General features: G+C 43.1%; 1 protein-coding gene across 2 annotated transcripts in view; it reads left to right on the forward strand.

The window, feature by feature from the left end:
• LOC119151810 (glycerol-3-phosphate acyltransferase 3) overlaps positions 1–14,466 on the forward strand; it is a 31,053-nt gene extending 16,587 nt beyond the window's left edge. For both annotated transcript variants that reach the window (XM_037396146.1, XM_037396141.1), the window contains exons 2-12: positions 1,413–1,485; positions 6,735–7,005; positions 7,509–7,583; positions 8,054–8,143; positions 8,348–8,441; positions 8,851–8,966; positions 10,545–10,600; positions 11,093–11,178; positions 11,692–11,820; positions 12,330–12,409; positions 13,275–14,466. In XM_037396146.1, coding sequence (XP_037252043.1) covers positions 1,461–1,485; positions 6,735–7,005; positions 7,509–7,583; positions 8,054–8,143; positions 8,348–8,441; positions 8,851–8,966; positions 10,545–10,600; positions 11,093–11,178; positions 11,692–11,820; positions 12,330–12,409; positions 13,275–13,401 — 1,149 coding nt within the window. In that variant the 5' untranslated portion in view covers positions 1,413–1,460 and the 3' untranslated portion in view covers positions 13,402–14,466. The remainder of the gene's footprint in view (positions 1–1,412; positions 1,486–6,734; positions 7,006–7,508; positions 7,584–8,053; positions 8,144–8,347; positions 8,442–8,850; positions 8,967–10,544; positions 10,601–11,092; positions 11,179–11,691; positions 11,821–12,329; positions 12,410–13,274) is intronic.
• Positions 14,467–15,066: the final 600 nt, after the last annotated feature.

Here is a 15,066-nt window from a genome sequence, read left to right on the forward strand (position 1 = left end):
CTTTCTGTGCAGACCAGTGGACCATCTGTACGCTGTTAAAACAAAGTATGCCTTTGATACTGCGTAAGTTGTATAATAATCAGGGTAATATCCTGATCTTTTGATATGAGCTCATTTCTGCCAGGTCACCTGTCTGTCTTAGAAATGCCTGTTATAACAGTACTCCTTAAAACAGGATTAAGTCTCATGAGGGAGGAATTAATGTGCGTAATGGGGAGCCATAAAGTCAGTCCCCGCTGGCTGAGCTTTCCATCCCTTTGCAAAGCTGCCATGTAGGGAAAGGAAGGATCCAGGCCAGAAGGGCTATTCTGTCATCACAGGCAGGCTTTTGGGGTGGCAAAGGGGTTGTAATCGTTAACCCAGTAAAAATGAAGCCTGACGTAGGAGGTAGAAGGGCTATTTAAAAGCACTGTGTGGAACAGAGTCAGCTGAAGGTCAAGAAAACCTTTTGGCCTGAGAACAGGTTAAACTGGCTCCAGTCCAATAAGGGCTGGAAATGAGAGGAAGTCTCCTGATGCCTTTGTGGTTCTGCCGCTGGGGTTTGGAGGGAGCTGAACTGCTAGGAAGCTTTGACACGCCTTGGGGAGCAGAGCTTACTTTATCTCCTACTTCAGTCGAATTCTTTCAGCCCACCCACTAGAAAAGAGCAGTTAACCCCAGTGAGCTGGCAGCCCTTTCCAGCGGCAGGGGAAGGGGCTCTGCAGGTGTTCACTAGAGCTGGTGATTTGGCCTGTTTCTCTGCTCCTCAGACCTCTAAAATGCCAAGAAATGAGAAACTGCAGAGTGGAGGGAAATTTCAGTTTTGTTCAGCCTGGAAAAATCCTAGGTGCAATCTTCTTTGGACTGAGACTGAACTTAAATGAGACTTCCCATGACTACAAACACTGTTTTTGTTTTTTAGCAGAGTTAGCTGTGTGCAGGCCTCAGTTTGACTTAATCCAGTTAGGGCTTTTTTTGCTTCAGTATGGTGAAACTACTCTGAAAGTAGACAAGGTGAGTTGCGATGTGTCTGTTGGTACTGAACACATGCTGTGTGCTCAGGGGCTGTTCTAGCTCAGTTCCTGGAGCTTCCTGTAAGGCTGACTGAGGCCTGTCATGGTGTTGGTGGCTGTGTACCTGAACTGGAACTGAAACAACTGTGAAGCACTGAGTCAGCTCTCCAAAGACTGGCAAGCAGAGTTGGAAAGTACTAACTAGCACTGAGTGGGGTTTTTTTATTAGGACATTACCTCAGCGTTTCTTTAGAGGAACTGTGTGGGGGTTTGTGGACACATCTGAGGAAGATGAGTGATGATTATCTGGTGACAATATTCTTTGAAAGTTACTTTGATTAACTGTTGGTTTTTTCAGTGACTTTTTTCTTAAGTGAATCCTACATTTGTGAAATTAATGTTTTTTTTTCTCTTCAACAGTGGGCCACTATACGGATAGAAAAAGGTGTCAAAAAGCCGCAGCCACAGATGCTAAAGACTCCTGCTGCTAATGGTGAGAGCTTGGGGTAAAGTCAAATTGATAAGACTAATGTTCTAAAGTAGGAGAACTGAGTCCTTTTCAAACAGAGAAGTTACATTGAGAGCTGGAAAAGAGGTGGGGTGGTTACAAGCTAACAGATACATGTAATTGTTTTGCAATGCTGCTGGCACAAGAACTGTTCCCGCAGAATGAAATGCTGCTTTTAGTGGCTTGTACTGAATGGTTGAAAAACCTGGGGGTGAGGAAATGAAGGGTATGAAAGAACATTGTTTAACAAAACAGAGTAGAGCTTAAGATGGAGACTGTCCTCAGCTGAAAGAGATTTTTGAGTTACATTATGAACTTGATTTTTTTTGTTTTGTCTTGAAATCTGTCTTTAGGTTGCTGCTTGCAGGGCTGCTGGCCAACTGTCACAGTCCTAACAGCATCAGAGTATGCTTAATCTCTAACAAGATCTGAATATTTAGTGGACAGCACTTTTTTCCCAAGCTCCATGCTTTTTTCTGTTGTAGGAGTGCTGGATGCGAGTGTGTGGTGTTACACTTGTTCCCTTTTTTCAGTCTGCTGCTATTCACCTTTTGTCCTCTGGAGTTATCCTGGTGTTTGCCAGATGAACTTCTTACACTCATCATCTGTAGAAAGACAGCTGAAGAGTTGCTTCATATTTCTTCCTCTAGCCTAATTTTGAAATTGGTTCTTGTACTATATCTTAACCCATTCTGTGTGTGTGTCATGATAGGCTCTACTAGGTCAGAGTTGGCTGTGAGACTTTGGAGCTACAAGTGTGGTGAGAGCAGTCTGTGTTTGCCCAGGAAATAGGAGAAGGCTGAACAAGACATTGCAGCCAGTGCTTCGTTTGGTTCCTGACAGCCTCAGTATTGGTATTGATTTGCTTGTTTTTGACAGCATTTTCTGAGTGCTCCCTTGTTAGGCAGCACAGCTGGAAACAGAACCAGCTTGCCAGTTAGCAGACAAGTCAGTTGTTGCCTGAGTCTATGAGTTAGCTCATGCGAACATGAGATGGGGACTGATGTGCTGAATGAGCTGGCTGTGTTTCACCTCCAAAGGAGTATTCTTATCAATAGTGTAAACACTGGTATTGTACTGTCTGCAGGCCAGGCACAAAACAGGCTTCAATGGTAGCAGATCCAACTGTCAGTTAGCACCTGTAATAATAAACTGGAGGTACTGCACATCAGCTCTTGAAACAGGTCTTATTTAATTCCTGACTTCAAAGTGTCTGAGAAAAAGTATATCCCATATCACTCACCAGTGTCCTGAAAGTTGTGGGTTTTTTTGTGGGTGGGGGAAGGCAAGGTGTGTGATCCTTCCAAATAATGTCAGTTCCCTGCTCTCTGTGTTTCACAGGTTGTCAGTGATGCAGCAAGATATCCTTTTTCTTCCTGTAAGGGTGATAGTGTTCCTTCACGTCACGGGTCAGTGAGAGGGCAAGATCTCAAACTGTGCTGCTTGAGCTGCACAGTAGGAGCTCTTGTCTTCCTAGACATCTGATCTTTCTGGCACATAGGGTTTTTTTCCCCTAGAAAAGAAAGGTAAAGGGAGAGAGGACCTAGTAGGTAATGCTCTATGATCTATCTTTCCATAAAACTGCAAGTACCTATTCCCCCTGTACGTGTGACTGAGGGGCGTTAAGTGCTAATACATGCTGTAGATCAGAACTTGGACTAATCCGACTGCGCTCTACTGTCTGGAGCGTTAATGGTAGTAAAAATGGCCTGAGGTAATTCATATAGATTGCATGCAGGCTGTGTTCAAGTGGTCTTTACGGATGGGGATACGCAATCACAACAGTGGCCCAAAATACACTTTTTAATATCCTTTTTATATTTTAATTTAAAACTAACCTTTCCCCACTGTAGGTGGCTCTTACTGCAGTAAGCTAGAGTCTCAACTACTCCTTACTTGAGAAGGTATGGGGAGCAGGGGAGATGTGGACTCTGCAGCACCAAGCTGTGCTCTATATGTTGCTCTTTAGACCTTTTTAACCACAGGACTGACTGACTTATAATTAGGAGTCTGGGTTCCTGTACGTCAATGGAAGTACTTGGGGGTCGGTGTAGGTGTAGATCTAACAGTGCAGCATATACTCTGGCATTCTCTGAGGTGGCAGAGCATGAGCAGGCAGAGAGGTGCCGTTGCATTACACAGTATTTACTGAGGGAGGAGACATTTCCAGTGATAACTGGTGGAGTATCTGATAAAACCAGGGTAAAGGTAGGTGTTGGTGTCTGTGTATGCATATGCATGTTGAGTGCTGGGGGTGGGGCGGGGAATGTGTAATACCGCTTTCATCTTTCCTGACCATTCAGTCCTCACTAGGAGATGAGTCAGGAAAGGAGGGAGCATTGCAGATGCATGTGCAAGGGCAAGTTGGGCAAGTTTTCCTGTTCCCAGGCAGAGCAAAAATGGTCCTCCCCAAAGACCTGAAAATCCAGTGTTGCTCAGTATGAAAGAGAGAGTGCATGACTGAGGGGACACCACCTCTCTCTGCAGTACCAAATCCAGTGTATTTCACATCTGTTGGCAGAAATGGCAGCCAGTGTCCCTGCGTTGGTGGTGTGATAGGAAATAGTCCCAAGAAATTGGCTGGTGTAGTTGCTATGTGGAGAATTACCTGATGCTATTACCTCAAGGTCCCTCTGTGTTAAGAGGGCAGCGTGTTTATGTGCCAGGCTCAATGGTAGCTCTTGGCTGAGCAGACACTTGCAGTGTAGATGTCTATCTTACTGCAGCTGAATAACCAGCTCTCAGCTGTCTGGGTGGGTGTTGACTGTGTTGGTGAGCAGTCTTCTTTAAGTTGATGGGTTTAAAAAGTACAAAGATGCTGTTAAGTCAGAGTTTTAAAACTGACATCCACTAAAAGAAAAGCTTGTGTAAATAGTGCTAAATTTAAGCCTAGTATAATTAGCTGACTAGAGCATATGAGTTTGGAGGCTTGGGGCTTGTGCTGTGACGCTGAGGAAAGCAGCAGCTATGGCTTTTTTTTCAGTTGGGAGTGAGGTTTGCTGTACTCCTGCATAATGCTGTTTTTGGCAAACTCAGCTCTGCCCATGGCCAAGGGATTAAAGGCTGTTAAATGTTACTTCAGATTACAAGAAGGCTAAGTACGTTGCCTGAACAGCATGTGTTTTAATTCTGTTCATAATACCTTCGGGTGCTGTTGAGAACTTGGCTTGGAGTAGCTTGTCCAAAGGCTGCAAAGCAGCTTGCACATGGGGTGTCATGTGACAATGACAGCACAGGGTGGTGGGGCAAGACGTTACAGCTGTGCTATTCTTGACTGTGCCAGCAGTGTGTTAAAATTGAACCCTGGGCTGGTTTCAGCCAAGAAGCAGGAGCCAGGGGAGCCAACTGCTTGGCTGATGCTGAACTAGGGGCTGGATAAGGAGGAAGTATTCCCATTTCTCCTGGGAACTGGACAGAAGAGTGGTACTTCTGTGATCAGTGCTGGAGAGTTTCCCTGGCCAGTTTCTTGGCTATGACCTGCCTCACACCCCACAGCAGCATGGAGCTGACAGGCTGGGCTGACTCACCTACAGTCCTGGATGTTTCACAATTTAGAGGTTTAAGGGACTGACTGAGAGGAAAAATTGAACCACAGAGTAGAGCTCTGGTTTGTGTTTAAAATGCAACAGGAGTGTAGTCTATCCTGCTAAATGTTTGATGTGTTACATGTTTTATAATTCAGATCCCAAAGGGCATGCGAGTGTTTGGGTGTGCCATATTAACAATTTGTTTATAGGTCAGTGATAGGAGTGCTGTCATGCTCAGAATGCACTGAGATGGTCCAATGGTAGAATTGCAAGTCGTGGCTGCCAGGTTCAGAGCTGAAGGTGCTAATAGGTTTTGTTGCAGTGTAACATCTCTCTTGCATGTTGTTCTGTAGTGTTTACCTCAGTGATTTGTTGGACTTGTATCTTAGAGCTTCTTGTGTTATCCCGTCTGTATGCAACAGTGCAATACAAAGATTTTTTTCCATGTCACTTGTAATTTAAATGTTGCATGTGATTTGTACAGCAAATATATTCACAAAGTTTCTCCTGCTGGAAAGACTTTCTTAGGTACAGATTTGCACATTGTGGAACATGTATTTGTGGGAAACTGCCAAGTAGCTTGGAACAGTCAGATGCTTCCTCCTTTTCTGTTTTTTTTTAATCTCAACACGGAAACAGAGAGATTATGCAATTTGTGAGAGGTGTCTGACAGAGTGACAACCTGAACTTGGACCTCTAATCCTAGTTCAGTGTCTCATGGGGTGGTTGTTCTAGTTAAATGTTATTCTGGATTCCTTTGGTCATCAATTTCTGGAGCCAGACCTGCTTGAAAGCAGCTACTTGATCTTTATATTTAGCTTACGCAGTTTCTCCTTGCCTTTGTAAGCTCTAGTGGGAAACTGGTGCTTGTCAGACCATAAGTATAAAAAATGAAAAGAGGAGGAGGAGAGGGAATACTTGCTGTTTGTACTGCAATTCTGAAATCTCCAGGTTTCTTTTCTATTGCCAGGCATTATGTGGGCACAGTTCAACTGAAACACAACTGTTAGTGCTGAACTAAATTTTATCAAGGCAGCAATAGACACAACTTTCTTTGATGTGTTTTTTGGAGGGTTTTTCTTGGTTTGACTTAAATAAAAATTAGTGTGATCCTGTCTTTGCTTATAGAAAACACTTGTGCTGAGAAGGGAGGGAGGTACATTTGGTTCAAAGCTGGTCCATGCACAGATGTCAGGTAGCAGTTGTGGTCTGGGGCTTTGGCAGGTAGTAGTGGAGTGCATCTCAGCTGGATGTGGCTGTGGGATGCCAGAATGTCTGATGAGAGATGGGCCTATGACTATCCATGGAGGATGCTGAATGCCCTTAAATACACAGAGCACCAGGAGAAGGGAATGGAAAGGCCAAGGTCTTGCTTGGTTTGCTCTGGAAGTGTAAGATGGTCTTGAATAAAGTTGCTGAGTTGAAGACTTGTCAGACAGTGGGAAAGGGTTTACCTTCTTGCTTCACCTTCAGGAGGCAGCAGAACTTGATATATCTGCTGCTCAAGGTGTTTATGTGAGGAAGGGGATCCAGAACTGGCCTACTGACCAGTATGCTGTGTTCAACTACCCACCTGATCTTGCTTTCATAGGAGAGGCTCCGACAGAGAATTTGTCTCCTTGAGTAATGCAAAGTGGTAAGTGATTTGCAGGATGACTGTTACTGTATAGAATTATTTCCTTATAGGGTTACCCTTTCCTTCCCAAGGTATCATTGAAAGAGATGAAACGCCTATGGAGAAAGAAATCGCACGTCTGCATCGAGTGGACTTCGAATTCTCTGACATATTCTACTTCTGCAGAAAAGGGTTTGAAGCCATTGTGGAAGATGAAGTCACCCAAAGGTTTTCCTCTGAAGAGCTGGTCTCCTGGAATCTCCTCACAAGGACTAATGTCAACTTCCACTACATCAGCCTGAGGCTGACTGTTGTGTGGGTCGTTGGGGTTATAGTGCGGTACTGCTTACTGCTGCCCCTGCGGTAAGCTCATGGGTGCTGAGGGGTTTTGTCAGTCTGGGAACGTAAATGTGTGTTTTCTTGGGAAATGTCATCTCAGCTCTTTTAACCCAAAAGCAGCATTAGTAGATAAAGAAAGATGAACCTGCTTAAATTCTTCTTTGAATGGTTAAGAAGCCATTCAGAACACTTCTATCTTGCCATTTACTGTGGAGAGTAGGTTAGGGCTAGTGGTCATCTTTTTTCTGTGAATGCTTCCTGTAAGTTGTGTATTTGCAATGTAAGTGTAAGTTGGGCAAGCTCTAAAACTCCGTGACACTACATGCATTGGGGTATCTAAATCTGCTGCCTTTGCTAGACCATGATTTTGAGCAATGTGTTGGGGAATTACTGAGTTACGGAACTGGATATGTCGAGTATCTGAGGAATAATTGAATTCCTGCAATCCCTTTCCATTTTGAAGGGGAGAGTGATACTAAAATGAACAAAACTACTTATTTTGATTTAATCTCTATTTTGCCCTGTAGCTTTACCCTGGCTGCCATTGGGATTATCTCAATGATTGTGGGGACAACAATGGTCGGACAGCTGCCAAACAGCAGGTAGGTACTGTGTTGTGGTGTGTGAGGGACAAATTTGCCAACTGGCATCCGTGCAAACAGCTCAAGATTAGGACTGGACAGATTTCACAAGTGGTAGACTACTGACGGTTCACCCACAAGCTTGTGGCCTTGCTTTTAGTGGCATTTTGAACTTGGGCAGAGGTTGGCTTCTTGCCAGGCTTAGCATCGAGGCTGGTGATTTCTGATGGGCTCCTCTTACTGTCGTGGGACATCATGGGACAAAGAAGTACCTGGTGAGGAGATGACAGCCTTGCCTCAGTAAGTGAGACCAAGGGTCTCGCATGTCTTGGCTGAGCTGCTGTAGCAAGTGAGTGGTAGAGCTGGGAATGTTCCTCTGTGCTCCAGAGTACCAGGAAAATTTCAGCCCTGAGTTGTGTTGAGGCTGGAGAATATTGTGTGTCTGTCTAGCTGCTTTCCAGGATGCTCCAGATGCCTGTGATTTCTTTCAGTGTGAAAAACTATCTGAGTGAAGTGGTCCACCTCACGTGCTCCCGCATCCTTGTCAGAGCTCTGTCTGGTACCATCCATTACCATAACAAGTGAGTGAGCTGATGTTACTATAGCAAAAGTGTGTGTATACTTCCATGTGTGAGTATCCTATTTGAAATGGGGCAGCTCTTTCCTGACCTGCAGGTTAATGTCGCGCTAGATGCTGACTCACTTGACAGCTTTATGGAACTGTTGTGTGTGTAGTGTGGTGGTTAGTGCACTAGTAGTCTAACAAAAAATTTATGTAATTGCAGGGAAAACAAACCTCAGAAAGGAGGAATTTGTGTTGCCAACCACACATCACCGATAGATGCAATCATTTTGACAAATGATGGATGCTATGCAATGGTATGAGGAGATCCACGATGACCACAGCAGAGGGAGAGAGACCAGGAAAGGGAAAGGCTGTGGGGTATTGGTTGCGGAGTTCAGTTAATCTCTACTGTGAAAGTTAACTTAAGCACTAGGTAGTGGGTAAAAGTATAAATTGTGTTGAAATTGGTCTACAAGTTACATGTTGGTGAAGTTGTCCTGGCAGTGTCAATGCTAGGCTCCTCACCTGATGAAATACTTGAGAGATGCTTCCACACTTGCATCTAGATCCTTTCAAACATTTTAATAGTTCTTTTGGGCACTGCCCAGTCCTGGTTTGCGGTCTCCGGTGTGCTTGTGGGTTTTTTTGAGGGGGATGCAGAAGAGGAAGTTCTGCTTTTCAGGTGTCTTATATGCTGATTGATGTGCCTTATTGGGCTTGCAGGTTGGCCAGGTTCACGGTGGACTAATGGGAGTCATTCAGAGAGCCACGGTCAAGGCCTGTCCTCACGTCTGGTTTGAACGCTCAGAAATCAAAGACCGCCATCTAGTGACAAAAAGGTGAGGTGTGGGTCGGAGCAGGGGATTGCCCTGCTAGTGCAACTCTGGTACCTGCTAGTGCCCGAGAGGCCACGCCCAGGTATGTAATCCTCGAAGAGTTGTTGAACAAAGACCCAGATGAGGAATTAAAACTTTGGAAAGACGGAAGCCCAAGAAGCTGATGAGGTTGCACTGGGAAACAGGGTAGTTGGAACCTAGGGATCTCAGGAGGGCAAAAGGCTGACTTGCAAGAGCATCTTAGAATCATTTAGGTTGGAAAAGACCTTTGAGATTGTAAAGTCCACCTGTTAATCCAGGACTGCCAACTACATCACCAAACCATGTCCTAAGCACTACATCTACAGGAGCCATATCTACTTGGTTTATTCCAAACGATGACTGCTGCTTATAAATGCTAATCACAAGGGCACGAGTTATCTGTAATTGCATGTTATTGTAGGCTGGAATGATGCAGGGTATTGCAAATTGGTAGATGTCAGCAGGAGTGGAAGCAATCAGTATAGTAGTGGCTCAACAGCAGTTAGTGGAGTGAGCTGGAGGGGTGGTAGGAAGCAAACCAGATCATTCACAATGACCTGAAGATGCTTGCTGCTGTGATCAAAATGTTAGGTTCCCAGGTCACCAAGAAAGGCTTGAAAGGTTTATACAGGGTGAAATGGTGCAGACCAAAGGTTCTGGTAAGGTCTGGATTGCAGCAGACTGTCACAAAACATCTCATTTGGGTAACCATCAGCATAATAACTAATGTCTGATGAATTCAGATACACTTCTAAAAGGCTGTGAATATACTTCAAATTCTGGGACTTTCTGTTGAAAAGAAATACTGATGAAGCGGGCTTTCTGTGACATGAACTGTCTCAACTTAATTTGAAATTGTGAGCTAGAAATAATAAGCTTTGCTTGTTTGGATGAGGGGCAAAAATGTGTCTAACTATACAACTGCGCTGCTTACAAAGGTAGTCTTCTGCAATTATCACCAAACTATCACTACAGTACGAACACTGTAGTAAAAGTGATAGAAAGTCCTCCTAATTTTTAAAGAACTTTTAGGTTAACTTTAGCAGGTTACTTCACCACCTCATTGGCCTCTGTGCAGCAGTATGGTTTTGCTATGTCATCCAAGTGCTAACTCAAGTAGTGTGAGCTGTAGGTGTTTTAAGAGTCCTCTTTTTAAGAAATCTGCTGCTAAGCAAGCAAAGCCTGGATGGACTGCTGCACAAGGCTTTTTGGTTTTTTGTTTGGTTTTTTTCTTATGTAGACAGCTTCTTGCAGGTTGAGTTGATTAGAATTAATCTGACTGACTTAATGGCATACATTTGTTGGCTTCCCTGGCAGTCATTAATAAAATAATATGGAGGAAAGCAAGCAGGATGTTGCCTCAGTGTAATGCACTGGGGCCTAAGAGGTGGCCTGCCCAAAGCTTCAGGTTTGTGAGAAACAGAAAAGCAAGTGCAAATTAATGTCCAGTAAAAGGCTTTGTCAAACAGATGTGTTCTACGTAAAGATATTTTTAATAGACCTGCCTGGGGAAAAAAGTGGAAAGGAGCTGGTTTTGAAGCTTTCCTTCTGCTTCCACAGACTCAGGGAACATGTGGCGGACAAAAGCAAGCTCCCGATCTTAATTTTTCCAGAAGGTAAGAAGCTGAACTGCTCCTTATCTCCATTCAGTGTAGATTTCATCCCTGTTCTCTCTTTCATGGCTTTTGGTGCTCAAATGTGTCTGGTGTATCAAATGTACCTCTGGCTTAGATTTTATTAGGGAACTGCTAATTTAATATGAGATTACAGGAAGACAACACAATACGGTCCCTGGCTGTTGGATCTCCTGACAGAAGCTGTAGGCAGAAGAATGGGAAGATTGTTTCTTTTGTGCTGTGAATGTCAGTTCGCTGTCTTACAGATGTAACCTCAGCCTTGTGTTTTTTGTCTCATACATGTTCTGACTTTGTTCAGGGAGTTAGTCACAAGACAGAGAATGAAAGCAAGCAGGGGAGAGATGCTTAACTTAGCCATAAAGGGCCTGCATTTGCTCCTTCATGAGCGTAAGACCTGTATGTTGATGTAGTGTTGCTGCTGAAATGTGGTAGGCTATATGAAGTAATGACCCAAGTTTCTTCTCTGGACAGGCACCTGCATAAACAATACATCTGTGATGATGTTCAAGAAGGGGAGCTTTGAGATAGGAGGGACAATCTATCCTGTTGCAATCAAAGTAAGTGGAACTAACTAGCTGCTGAATATCGAAGTTTGGGATCTGTTTTTGTCAGGGCAGTAGGAAACTGTTTCAGTATGGCTGCTAATGGAAGCACAGGAGCCCTGGCAGTTGGCTACATGTCATGGGTGACTCCTAGCGTATGAGTGGCTAAAATGAGAACGTGAAGTCATTCAGCCTATGGAGCCTGGGTGGTAGGACCTGGTGGGGTCAGGTTCTTCCTCCAGAAAGCTGGAAGGAAGGGAGATTGAGCTAGTCTTCACTGATGCGGAAGGGAAGCGAAGCATGCAGCTTGCAGCAGACATAGCTCTCTTAGTTCAGGCAAATGGGTGACATCTGCTGCTAATAAGCACAGGCTACTTTTTCTAAAGCCTCATTCTAAGCAAACATGTCAGTTGTGAATCTTCTTGTACTCCGGCATCTGACTGAAAGCATCCACCTCAGAACATCACAGCCTGTCTCAGATCTGTGGGGAAAGGGTTATATCATTTGTTTTTTTGTGGTCCCTTACAGTATGATCCTCAGTTTGGAGATGCATTCTGGAACAGCAGCAAATATAACATCGTGAGCTATCTTCTGCGAATAATGACCAGCTGGGCCATTGTTTGCAACGTGTGGTACATGCCACCAATGGTTAGAAAGGTAATCTAGCATCTGTTTGATTCTTAACTATTGAAGAACCTGACTGTGTTGCAAGTGCCTCTTCTTACTCTTTTTTTTTTTTTTTTTTTTTTTTTTTCTCCTGCAAAACTCCTACCCACCCCATGTCTCCAAATTCAAAGTTTTATACTGGACTTTTGTTAGTGTTGACTTTGATGTATGATTGGACTTAGCTTTTCCTCATGCAGCTTGGTACCATCAGCAGTGCATCATATATACAAAGGATAGCAGTAAATACAGGGCTGTTCACAGTAGCGATGCTCCAAGAGGATGGGACATTGATAGCAAAGTTTTCCTTTAATTTCAACACTTTAGGGGAAAAATGAGTTAAATTATTATTGTATTGGAACATTAGATCGTGTTGGAATGGTAGGGGACAGATCATTTGGCAGTGAGCTAATTTGATGAGGCAGCAGATGAAAAGTGTTACGGAAGTCTGTTTCAATTCACTTCTCTCTGCTTTGCTTATGTTGAATTTATGACCTTTGAAGGAAGGCGAAGATGCTGTTCAGTTTGCCAACAGAGTGAGGTCAGCCATTGCTCGCCAAGGAGGACTGACTGAACTTCCCTGGTGAGTGGTGCTGTCCTTGTTGAACTTCGTGGACTGTCTGTTGTTAGTTTGATTGAGATATTCTTCCTCCTTAGCTTTGTGACAGGTAACATTTAACATGACTTTATTCCACTCCGGAGAAAACCAGGGAGTAACTTCATGTGTATGAGAGAGTAAAAATAAAAAAAGATACATAAAGTCTTTGGAGCACATAGCTCTCATGCAGTGAGTTGACCTAAAGGCTTGATGCTTTTGAAGATCAGTCTTTCGGAGTTGTTTCTCATGTTGAGACATGCTGAGATTAAAGAACAGAAGTGAAGTTATTTGGCTAAACTGATGAACAACAACAACAAATAAAACACAGGGCTTGAGGCTTTCTGCTCTGATTTTCTTGTGTCCTACCTCAGTAAGTAGCAGCATAATACCTAGATTTCATAGGACTGTATGAAACAGACTTGAGAGCAAGATTCTGATGAAGAGAACAGGAAAGCGGATTCAACTATGAGGCCCAGCTCTGGCCCTCTGAACGATGTAAGGCAAGAGACAGCTATGGCGTTGCGCAAGATTGACTGCTTCTACAGTCTAGGGAAATAGCATCCCAGATTGGCAAAGATTTCTATGGTAGGTGCAACCTGTTACCAACATGAGTAGGCTGCTTTAATGGGCTAGACTCAAAATTTGGACTGCATAAGCGTTATGGCTTAAGGCCATAATTTAATAAACTTGCTTAAACTTGGATGTTCTGAAAATTCTGAAGAAAAGCCTTCTTAATAATCTTTTAGGTGAAGGCTCTAGAGTTGACTAATATAGTTAATACAGCTCATAGTTTGATAACAATAGTGGTAGCGATCATGATGGGTTACTTTTCTTTCTTGCTCTTTTCCAGGGATGGAGGTCTGAAACGAGCGAAAGTCAAAGATACTTTCAAAGAAGAACAGCAGAAAAACTACAGCAAGATGCTAGTGAGAAATGGATCCATAGGAAGTCTGTCTACAGGAACAGAGTCAGACTGAACGGTGGCTCTTGAAAACCAACTTTGCACAACCAGCCTTAGTGGGAATAATGTTTTTTAATTAAAAAAAAAAACCAAAACACAACAACCAACCCCCCAACAAAAAACACCACATAAACTGGAGCAACAAAATCTCTCATCATGTGTATGCATATTCTCTGTATGGCTGGTGCAGAGCCTGCCAAGGGGCAGTGTCTCTGTAGCGCTCCCTCCCTTTTCACTCTTCTTACTCCCTTGCCCCTCCCCATCTTCACGTGGTGATGCACTGCAGCTCCTGGTATTCTTGAGCTGAATGTGTGGAGAATTAAGAGGCAAAAGGAAAAAAGCACCACAGTTTTTCTGAGTTTGTAAAGATGAAGCGAAGTACACTGAACAGGTGCTGTCAGGACACTGGTTATGAAGATACCTCTTGTTCATGGTACTTTGAAGGTTTAAACATAACACTTTTTTTTTCTTTTTTTTTTTTTTTTCCCTGTTACTTCAGAGACTTTTAGTTGTGGATGACTTAACATGTTTTAGGATGTTGTCAGGACTGTTAAGATTGACTCTTGTGGTTAGCTTGCACCTGGAAGTGCAAGGGGGGAAGGGAAGCAAGGGCTGCAGGTGGGAAAGGAGCTGCCCTGCCAAAAGCACAGTTCATGGACCATGAGGAATTTGGTGGCCTTATAACATGGTATTGCCTTATTAAGAACTGCTACCTGAGGGAAGATAAGGGGCAAGTCCTCAATCTCTCTGTCCACTGCTACTGTTGAAATTACTTTCCTGAGATCTGGAGCTGTAAAGGTAAGACAACAGTAAGCAGCTGGATGATGTAGGCTATGACAGATTAATTTTTATGAAGTGGGTTTTCAAGACTACCCTTCTTCAAAAGTTGCTGGTAATCGCTTAAAGATCTTAAGAGAACCAGTCCAGAAACACATTTTGTGTTGATCTAAGATAGCAATAGCTATCACAACTATAAGCATAGGATCCATAAGTCACGTATGATACAAGAAGTGGCATGTTCAAATCTGCAATATATTGCTGTCTGAATGTAAAGAGAAATAAATTCTATATTTCTAATGGGTCTGGTGTGACATTTATGCTCTTCTCTAAATGTGTATAAATAAAACAGTTATACTTCCTGAAAATGTAAAATTAGGGTCCTGGAAACTTCAGTCACTGTGACTTAAAGGACAAATTGTAGTTTAGCTCTTGCCTTGTTTCTAACCTGACTTTTTTCCTTTTTTTTGTTCTTTTTTTTCCCCCTTCTCAGACTCTAAGGAACTTATATGGCTTCATGTTTATACTTTCTAGAGTAGGAGTGACTCATCATGCAGACTGAACTTGAAATTACAACATGAAGTCACATTAGGGAGACTCAACTAATTAAGCTGTAATTAACTTGGAAACAACTATGAGCTTCTAAACTTGTAACAAACGAAGTTCGTTTGTAAGTATTCTTTTTCCTGTAGCAAAGAGATTTTTAATTTAAAGCTAAAAAAAATAAATTACTGTTCCCCAGCTAATAATAAAGTTTAAAAACCTGTTAGAACATAGCCTACCAAAAAAGGGTTCCTGTTCTGGTTTCCATTATATCTCAGTCCATGCACTTAGGCAAGGACAAATATATTTATTTATTGACTATTACATAGGCATGCAGCATTTTGTACTTTGTCTTGAAATC

Source organism: Falco rusticolus, chromosome 1 (genome assembly GCF_015220075.1).
Source record: "Falco rusticolus isolate bFalRus1 chromosome 1, bFalRus1.pri, whole genome shotgun sequence".
In the NCBI taxonomy this organism is placed as follows: Eukaryota; Metazoa; Chordata; class Aves; order Falconiformes; family Falconidae; genus Falco; species Falco rusticolus.